This window comes from Gossypium hirsutum, chromosome A09 (assembly GCF_007990345.1).
Source record: "Gossypium hirsutum isolate 1008001.06 chromosome A09, Gossypium_hirsutum_v2.1, whole genome shotgun sequence".
NCBI classification, from domain to species: Eukaryota; Viridiplantae; Streptophyta; class Magnoliopsida; order Malvales; family Malvaceae; genus Gossypium; species Gossypium hirsutum.
This window is the reverse complement of record NC_053432.1, coordinates 56,753,436-56,764,307: the sequence shown is the minus strand read 5'-3', so window position 1 is coordinate 56,764,307 and position 10,872 is coordinate 56,753,436. Positions and strand designations below refer to the sequence as shown.

The 10,872-nt window shown below is 38.2% G+C and overlaps 1 protein-coding gene across 1 annotated transcript; it reads right to left on the bottom strand.

The window, feature by feature from the left end:
* Positions 1-6,916: 6,916 nt before the first annotated feature.
* On the bottom strand, positions 6,917-7,949 carry LOC107890008 (uncharacterized). The gene is made up of 3 exons (XM_016814534.2): positions 7,766-7,949; positions 7,244-7,542; positions 6,917-7,177 (listed from the first exon to the last, which is right to left on the bottom strand). The coding sequence occupies exons 1-3, from the start codon at positions 7,947-7,949 to the stop codon at positions 6,917-6,919; spliced, it is 744 nt and encodes a 247-aa protein (XP_016670023.1).
* Between the last annotated feature and the right edge of the window lie 2,923 nt (positions 7,950-10,872).

Sequence of the window (10,872 nt, the reverse complement as noted above, 5' to 3'; positions counted from 1 at the left end):
AGATCACACGGCCTAGGACACGAGCTGTCACACGGCCTGGCGACACGATCCTGTGTCATTTGTAAATTTCTAGTGTTTTAAGTCAGTGAGTTATACGGTCGTGTGTGGCAAGTTAGAGAGTTAAATGTGTGACCCTACTCAGTGAATTACACGGGTGAAGACATGGGCGGGGACACAACCCTGTGACCCTGTGTTCGATTGTTACACGACCTGGGCTATATCACATGACCATGCGACCCCTATTTTCCATTTTTTCTAGCTTTTTCCTAATTATTCTGATTTGTTTTGATTTAGTCCCAATTTGCTTCTAAGCTATTTTTAGGGCCTTGAAGGCTCGATTTAGGGACCAATTGTATATGTTTGACAGGTTTTTAATTTAGATTAAGTTATTAAATGTTATACTATTAAATATTGTTTCAATTGTTCGGTAATGCTCTGTAACCCTAATTCGGTGACAGAGATGGGTTCAGGGTGTTATAATATGCCCTGAATCGCTGATCTGGGTTCGAAGCATTGTTTGAACTATCATTGTTAGAACCGGAAGGTTCTGTCTTAGTGAGAACCTATTCTAGTTCAGAAAAAAGTGCTACTTTCGAACCATCCAACTCGGACTACTGAATTGGATAGGGGTCAGAATTAGATCCGTGAACAACATTTATTGCCCTTTCGTCTACGCCTGCATCTTTTTCCTTAGTTGCATCTTCATTATCATCTTCAACCAAAGGGTTTGATGTACCCCAGTTTGGCTTGAATGTAGGGAGTAAATAATTAGCTTTTTTATACCCCATGTTACGGTCAAAATATGCACCAGATTACCAATCGGTGTAGATTGATAACATACCAGTATAAATGATTCCACCTAGGATATCAAACCACTAGTGTTGAAATCGAACGCACTGAGTGAAAGTAGTGCCCAGGTGTTAAGGTTCAGGTTAAGCTCATACCCCGATTGGTGGATGGAATGGCCACCGGATTTGAAATCGATGCCTGGAATCAAAGAATGTCTTCCCATAGATTATTTGAGGACATCATAATGAAAGTTTTCTAATAAAGTAGTGAACCCACTGCACAACTGTGTTGTAGAACTTCTTGCAATATTTCATACCCAGCCTAGACGACAAGACCAAGCCTGGAGAGCCACATCAATCATTTTTTTTTCCAAACATAACTTTCAAGACTTAGTTCAAAGTCTTTTTACCCAAAATAAATTTAACAAACATAACACTTAATTCTGGAGTTGTCATTTTAGAAAGTTGAATGTTTTGAAAATACTGAAAACAAACTAATAATTATAAAAGATGATAATTAGGATGACCAAGCTTCCGAACCACCGACCCGATCAAGTTTGTAGACTACCTACAGCTTAAGCAACAGACAAAACGAGTTAGTGTAGCACTAAAGGAAAGATTATATAGGTCCGAATAATTTATGAGTAACTAGTAGGTTTCGTTACTCAGGATCAGAATCAGACTTAGAGGACAATCCATTAACTTAACAAATCAGAACAGATCAAACAGGTAATTAGTTACCTCTTTTTTAAATACATAACATATCAGAATAAATACAGTGTCATGCAGAGTAGATCAGAACAAATACAGTGTCATGCAAAACAGATAAGAATAGATACAGTGTCCTACCCCCATCCGCTATACATCATCTCTGGCCAATCCAACACACCAAAAAAGGTATTTAATACCATTCTAGCCCTATACACCACATAGTGTCGGTATGACACGTTTCAATTATCGCAAACTAGTTGCCAGATCAGATTATAGATATCATTGGTTTTACCATTAACTCAGAACATAATACTTCCACATTTACTCAATCCCTACCCAATGCAGATGTAGATTTCGAATGACAATTAATACAGAGGACTATATGACCATTCAGATGCAGTTCATACTCATATAGAATAAATCAATATCATTAACTATTTTCACATGCAATACATATATAGATTTTCAGTACTCAGTCTCAAATAATAGAATAACAATTTAATTCAGTTCATATGGACCCCATAAAAGGCCTGCATTAGTTTCAAACGATGCTTGTGGCCTGAGGGAAAAATCCAAATATTGGTTCACACGCCCGTGTGGTTTCACACGGCCCGGACAGTAGGCCTGTGTGGTTCTACACGGCTTGGCACACGCCCATGTGCCTCACATAGCCTGGCACACGATCCTATCACTTGCCTATATGGCCCTAATATGCAAATAGTGAGTTACACGGCCTGAACACACGCTCATGTCCTTAGCCCGTGTGTCTTTAATTAGTGAACAATGAGTTACATAGCCTGACACATGGCCTGGTACATGGTCGTGTGGTTCACACAGACTACCACAATGGCTGGCACACGACCGTGTGGCATCGATAGCTTTTTTTTTCGGTGTCCAAAATTCACAGAAAGTCAAGTTTTCGGTACACACCTAGTATTGATTTGATGAAGGAACAACGCAGAATAACCCCGAAATCTAAAACGACCATACAATAACCATTTTAGTAATTATCGTCAATGCAAACAAACAATAACACACAAAACTAACTTCCATGTCAAAACCTTCGACAGAATCCTTCATCAAATTCTTACACTCACCTTGCTTGTAGTGACGAAAACAGCGGAACTAGTGCGTTAGTGAGACAATTCTCGCAAATCCTCGCCTAAAAAAGAAACCAACGTATGCTTACTAAAGAATTCGAGTAATTTAAGAGGAAAAACAATTTCAACAAAACAAGAAGAACAATGAGAATTTGCGGAAGCAAAAAGAAAGAATTTTCGACATAACTTACTTGGTAACCTTCCAAATTACACAGAAAACAACGTATGACCCTCAGTTAGTCTCAGTAGCCACTTTACGGACATAATTAAAAAGAAAGGAAAAAGAAATAAAATAAAATAAAAAATGAAAGAACAAATGATAAAAAAAGAAAAGAAAGGAAAGTGAAAGAGGGACGTTCACAAAACTGTTAATACAAAAAAAGGGACTAAAATTCCACTAAAAGCATAAAAAATTTTCGTATTACGCGTACAGAGACTCAAACACGGAACTAGAAGATACACAGAAGTTTAACCATCAAACCAGTAGGCTCATTCTTGATACAGACTCACACAGAATTAAATTTAAGTTAATAGTTCAAGGATAAAGGTTAATTTAGGATAAAATGACAAAACTTTCCAAGGATTCAAGTTGGACCCTTGACCTCTAACACATAAACTGAGCTCATAACCATAGATATAGAGACTTAACTATAATAGAATTCGATAATTAATAGTTAAATTTTTGGGGCATTACACTTTCTACTTCTACTTTGGTTCTCGCATTAACCATAATATTGGTCAAAGATAGACCAACTCCATCAACCTTAGTAAACTCAACATATAACTCTATTTGTAACACCTCAAACCCAACCTAGACGTTATGGCCGTATCTGGCAATGTCACACGATAGTGTTTTTGAAACCTCGTTGTTACGATGAAAACATTCCATGCTATTATCTTTAGGAAACCTTTGTTAGAACTTAGGAAGTTGTCTTTATTCATTTAAAACATTTCTTTTGAAACATCCCTTGTTGCGGAAGCTTTAATAGAATAGTCTAAGTGATCATGCATTTAGAAAATACTTTAACTTTTTGAAAACCGAATTTCCTACGACCAACAGGTATAAATCCATATAGTAAAATAAATAAATAAAAACCCAAATTTAAAACCAAAGTCCCAGAGGGTCCTTAAATTACAACCCAAATAATCAAATTATAAATCGTAAATTGAAAACCATGAAGTGCAAAAATTATTGTGGTCATCGCTGAGTCCTTCATCGCACCGATCTGTCTAAGTCTGGGGATTACTTGTGCACATTAAACAAAAAGGGTGAGTTTATGTAAACTCAGTGTGTAATCCCCAGAAACAAACAAACAATTAGTATTCATAGTGCACAATTGAATAGTCTTGGGCCTAAGCCCTTTTCAGTATTAGTGACATTTTGGGCCTTAGCCCATCTCAATACAGTGTCAAAAATGCAGTAGGGCCTTAGCCCATCACAGTATCAATAGTAGTAGCAGTTATGCAGTAGCAAAATCCTACCCTACACTCCGTGTGGGGATATAATCAACCCACCCATCCTTACACTCCAAGTAGTACCGAATGCAGCACAAAACTGTAGTTTGCAGCTGAGCTGCCAGTAAATTAGGCTTAAAGCCTTTCAAAACACTTCCTCCTAATAACAACCCCCAACCCAATGCAATGCAACATACAATGGATGATATGCTATTATGCAATTCCAGTACATATATTCAGTTCAGATATTAACATGCTCAGTACAGATATCATTCAGTCAATTTCACACATTTAGGGGTCTAAGTAGAGCTTACCGACCTTACAGTAGGTTCATAGTCAACTTGGGCGACCTGTGCAACTTTAGAAACATTTCGGTAAAAATGGGCTCACACGCCAATGTGATCTGCCTGTGTGGGCCCACAACTCGTGTGGCCCACTCGGCCCAAATTGGCCTTGGCCATGTGATCCATTTTTAATATAACCCATGCTAGCTAAATATTCATATATGTTTTCACTATTTATGTATATGCTCTTTCAAAACTGTCTACTTGAGTCATTGTCACTAAATTAATTATATATTGAGCTACAGAAGTCTAAATTAAGATGCACTTGATGTTTTTGGAACTAGACTCAAACACCTTTCTACCATAAAATTTTCAGAATTTATAGTTTATCAAATAAGTACAGTAAAATCTTCAAATTACCCCTATTCTACTGTTTGACAGCTTCAACCTTTCTTTACTAAAATTTATTTATCTCTTAGTACGGATTTCGGATGATGTTTCTGTTTGTTTCTATTGAAAATAGACTCATTAAGAATTTAAACATATAAATTTAGGTCCCTAATTATTTTTTTTTTACAATTTTTGATTATTTTTCAAAGTCAGAAAAGGGGAACCCGAAATCATTCTGACCTTGTCTCACAAAATTTAGTATATCTTATAATTTACAATTCCATTGCTTACGATGTTTCTTCCATGAAAAACTAGACTCAATAAAATTTAATTTCATAATTTTTTCAAACTCTAACTCAATTTCCACTATTTTTTATGATTTTTCAAAGTTAGACTACTGTTGCTGTCCAAAACTATTTTAGTGCAAAATGTTGATTTCCAAGTTTATAACACCCTTATTTCCTTTCTCTACAATTTTTTTCGCATCATTTTCTCTTATTTCTCTTATTTCTCAATAGCAAGCAACTTCGGCTTTTCGCCAAATCCTGTTTTCTGCATTTTGGTACACACCTAGTATCATTTCTGATGCGTAGGCACTCCAAAGCCTCTAGAACCTAAAAATCGACTGACATATCTCCAGATTAATCACTTAATTCATTTTTAATCAACCAACTTCAGAAGGAACTCGACTAAAAACCTAAAAAAACCTTTACCTCACTTGAGTAACCACGACTTTGCATAATCACAGCATCGATTCAAAACTTCTAGGCCCTTGATTAACTCCTAAACACCAGAAAGGAATCCCCCTTTTAGAGATTAACCAAGAACGATTAACAATAGACAAAACTGTTACTTACCGAACACGTGCAACCAACGATGAACAATCGAATCAATTGGAAAAAAAAGGAAGAAACAGAAGGGAAAAAAGTAATGGAAATTTCTGCAGCAACTAGGGGAAAGAATTGGCAGAGTAGAGAAAAAAGAAGAAGAAGAAAACGTCAGAAAAAGTTTGGGGAATTGGAAAGAAAACTGAAACTCTATTATTATTATTTTTTGCAACAAAAAGATAATCAAATTATTTTCTGATAACCTCTCCCCAATTATCTCCTAAAATCAATCCCTATTAACCCACTAAAACACAACTATTTAGAATTTTTCCCCAACACAACTCTTAGTCAAAATTGGAGCAAAAATATTGTCTCCACGCCATCGCAGATAATTGAATATAGGACCTCCAACACTCCAACACGCCACTGAACCACCAAACTAGTAGGCCCATTCTGATATAAACTTGCCAACGATTAAACTTAAGCCCTTTGCACAAGGTTAAGGCATTATTTATAAAAATAACAAAAATTGCCCAAGAAAGGCTTGACCCTGGGACCTCTCACACACACCCAGAACACTTAACCACTGAAGTAGATACACACTTATGTGTCACACATACACGAGAGCAAAAATTAAAATTTGGGGGCGTTACAACTCTACCCTATAAAAGAAAATTTCGTCCTCGAAATTTACCTGATCAAAACAGATGAGCATACTGCTGACGCATCGCATCCTCAGTACTATGATTATGCCACAAAACCTTCACCAGAGGGATAGACTTCCTTCGTAGAACCTTAACGTCACGATCAAGAATCTGAACCGGCTCCTCCTCAAAGGTCAAGTTTAGCCTCACCTCAATCTCCTCAATAGGAACAATATGACTAGGATAGCACCTCAACATAGAGACATGAAACACATCATGAATCCAATCCAACTTCGGAGGTAGCTCCAATTGATAAGTAACTAGTCCCATTCGTTTCAGAATACGATAAGGTCCAATAAACCTAGGGCTCAACTTGCCCTTACGACCAAACCTCAGTACCTTCTTCCATGGCGAGACCTTGAGAAATATAAAGTCCCCCACAGAATATTCAATCTCTCGATGCTTTAGATCCACATAGGATTTTTGTCTATAAGATGCCGCTTTCAGACGATCCCGAATTAGTCAACCTTATCCTCAGTCTCCGATACTAACTTAAGACCCAAAACACGTTGCTCGCCTAACTCAGTCCAATATAAAGGAGTGCGGCACTTACGACCATATAGTGCCTCGTAAGGTGCCATCTGGATGCTAGACTGGAAACTGTTATTATTGGAGAACTCCGCTAGCGGCAGATAATCCTCCCAACTACCTAGGAAATCAATAGCACAGCTTCTGAATCTGAGCCTTAAGCTCCACAAGCTTCTTCAGTGCTATTCGATAGGGAGCGATGGACACCGGAGCTGTACCTAGAAGTAGCTCAATCCTAAATTCCAACTTGTAATTCGGAGGCAGCCCCGGTAGCTTCTCTGGAAAGACGTTTGAAAAATCCTTTACTATTTTGATATCCTTAACTGTAGAATTTCCAGAATCCGAAACATTTACGTAGGCCAAGAATGCCTCACATCCCTTACGAACCATCTGCTCTACCACCAGTGCAGAGATCATATTAGATAAGTAATTCCAGCGTTATCCAATCATGACTACCTCTTTATTCTCCTCAGTCCTTAGTACGACCCTTTTAGTTGCATAGTCCAAGCTAAGACAATGCTTGACTAACCAGTTCATCCCTAGAGTTAGGTCGAACTCCCCAAATGAAAGCTCCATCAAATCAGCCAGGAAGATTACCCCTTGTACCTCTAAAAGAACGTCCTTATACAGTTTGCTAACTCTAACAAATTGCCCTAACAGACTCAGTACCATAACCTTACTCGTAGTGCTCTTAACTGAAATCCCTAAGTTTCCAGATATGTTGTTAGCTATGTATAAGTGAGTAGACCTTATGTCTATCAAAGCAATATACGATACATTAAGAATAAAGAATGTAAACGTCCGGAGCATCTCCATCCACTCAGCAACGAGCAGTATAAACTAGGGCTGGCTATCTTGCCTCAACCTGTCCAACACCTCTGCCCGGTGCTCTCTACCCACGACCCATACCATTACCACCTCTGGCCTGTCCACGACCCCTCGGTGGCTACTGCACTACCCTCTGTGGCTGTGCCGTACCAGTATCCGGAGTTTGCATCTGATCGGCCCTCAGTGGACACTCCCTAATATGGTGCTCCAATGACCCAAACCTCAAGCACGCCTCAGTCATTCTCCAACACTCGCCCTGATAGCGTCTACCACAATCAGTACATAGCTGCAGTCTAGTAACAGTAACAAGGGGGCCTAGCTCTAACCGACCCATCAGCTCTGGCCTTTTTCTTAGGCCTCTGTGCAGAACTCGAGGGCTCCGAATCCCTCTTGTTTTTACCCCTCTCGCGGTTACGATTCTGGTGCTCAGCGCGCTTAACCTCCTCGGCAATCTTTGCCTTTTCCACCAGTGCAGAAAAATCACGCTCCCTCTGCGGAGCTATCAGGACTCTCAAATTATCTATGAGCCTATCCTCAAAATGGATACTTCACTCATACTCAGAGGCCACCATACCTCGCGCATAACGATTTAGTCGCAAGAACTCGGCCTCATACTCAGCCGCTGGTCGATCTTCCTGAGTCAGATTCAGGAATTCCCTTATTTGGGCATCCACGTAGCTCTCCCTCTCATATTTCCCTTGGAAGGCGGTCTTAAAGAAATCCCAAGCCAGACGTTCGGGCCAAGTGCCCTCCTTAACAGTGAGCCACCACTGATAAGCCTCATCCTTCAACAGTGAGACTGCACCTTTTAATTTCTACTCTAGGGTGCAGTCTAAGTCATCCATGATCCTCTTCGTAGCCTTAATCCAGTACTCGGTCACATTAGGGGCAACTCTAGTGACACCCCTGAAGAGCTAAGATCCATTAGACTGGAGTTGTTCCATAACCGACCCTCAGACCCAGATCCAATATTAGGCCCAGCGACCCTCTCCAAAATCCTTAGCATAGCCTGGGACAATGCGTCGTCCCCAGCCATGCGATCTTGAGACCCAGTCTCAATTGCAAGCGACACTGGCGTCTCACTCGTATCCAAATTCGGTATGTTAACCAGTAAAGAGGACTCAGCTCGAGCTCTTCTGTGGCCTCTACCTCGGCCTCTAGTACCCCGTCTGTGGATACCTCGTGCGCTCATTGTCTAATCATGTTTATTTGTATTAACAGTTTATGAATCAGTTACAGTTCCAGTGTTTATTAACAAATGTTTTATGTAAAACAGTATCGATTATTCAGAGTTCGTTTTCGTAAATCGCAGTCTCACTACAGTTTTCAGTTTCTCTATAATTTTTAGTATACACTAACTAGAGTGTTTTCAGTATAGTTTACTACCTATAGTAGTTTCAGAATATACTATCCATAACAATTTCAATTTAAAACAAATCATAGTTTAGAATACTTACAGGATCGGCGCCGGAGACTTGGTGTACCACTTACTCAATAAAAGCATTTCAAATTATTTGGACATAAATCAATTTTTCGAAAGCCTAATTTTTTATAAAACCTATAATCCACAGTTGAGTTTTACAACCTAGCTTTGATATCACTAAATGTAACACCCCAAACTCGACCTAGACATTATGGCCGTATCTGGCAATATCACACTATAGTGTTTTTGAAACCTCGTTGTTACGATGAAAATATTCCATGTTATTATCTTTAGTAAACCCTTGTCAGAACTTAGGAAGTCGTTTTTATTCATTTAAAACATTTTTTGAAACATCCCTCGTTGCGGAAGCTTTAATAAAACAATTTAAATGATCATGCATTTAGAAAATACTTTAACTTTTTGAAAACCGAATTTCCCACTACCAGTAGGTATAAATCTATAAAGTAAAGTAAATAAATAAAAACCCAAATTTAAAACCAAAGTCCCAAAGGGTCCTTAAATTACAACCCAAATAATCAGTAATAATCAAATTATAAATCGTAAATTGAAAACCATGAAGTCCAAAAATTATTGTGGTCATCGCTGAGTCCTCCGTCGCACCGATCCATCTAAGTCTGGGGATTACCTGTGCACATTAAACAAAAAGGGTGAGTTTACGTAAACTCAGTGAGTAATCCCGCAGAAACAAACAAACAATCAGTATTCATAGTGCATAGTTGAACAGTCCTAGACCTAAGCCTTTTTCAGTATCAGTTATAGTTTGGGCCTTAGCCTATCTCAGTACAGTGTCAAAAATGTAATAGGGCCTTAGCCCATCATAGTATCAGTAGCAGTAATAGTTATGCAGTAGCAAAATCCTACCCAACCAGCCTCTACACACCATCTCCGTCCAACCCTACACTCCATGTGGGGATATAATCAACCCATCCATCCTTACACTTCAAGTTGTACTGAATGCGACACAAAATAGTAGTTTGTAGCTGAGCTGCTAGTAAATTAGGCTTAAAGCCTTTCAGAACACTTCCTCTGAATAATAACCCCTAACCCAATGCAATGCAACATATAATGGATGATATGCTATCATGCAATTTTAGTACATATTTTCAGTTCAGATATTAACATGCTCAGTACAGATATCATTCAATCAATTTCACACATTTAGAGGTCTAAGTAGCGCTTATCGACTTTACAGTAGGTTCATAGTCGACTTGGGCGACCCGTGCAACCTTAGAAATATTTCAGTAAAAATGGGCTCACACGTCCTGTGGCCCATTCGGCCCAAATTGTCTTTGACCGTGTGATACATTTTTAATGTAACCCATGCTAGCTAAATATTCATATATGTTTTCACTATTTACCTATATGCTTATTCAAAGCTGTCTACTTGAGTTATTGTCACTAAATTATTTATATCTTGAGCTACAGAATTCCAAATTAAGATTCGCTTGATATTTTTGAAACTAGACTCAAATACCTTTCTACCATAAAATTTTCAGAATTTATAGTTTATCAAATAAGTATAGTAAAATCTTCAAATTTATCCCTATTCTACTATTTGACAGCTTTAACCTTTCCTTACTAAAAATTATTTATCTCTTAGTACGGAATGTGGATGATATTTCTGTTTTTTTTTAAAATAGACTCATTAAGGATTTAAACATATAAATTTAAGCCCCTAATTATTTTTTTACAATTTTTGATGATTTTCTAAAGTTAGAACAGGGGAACCCGAAATTATTTTGACCTTGTATCTTATAATTTACAATTCCATTGCTTACACTGTTTCTTACATGAAAAACTAGACCAATAAAAT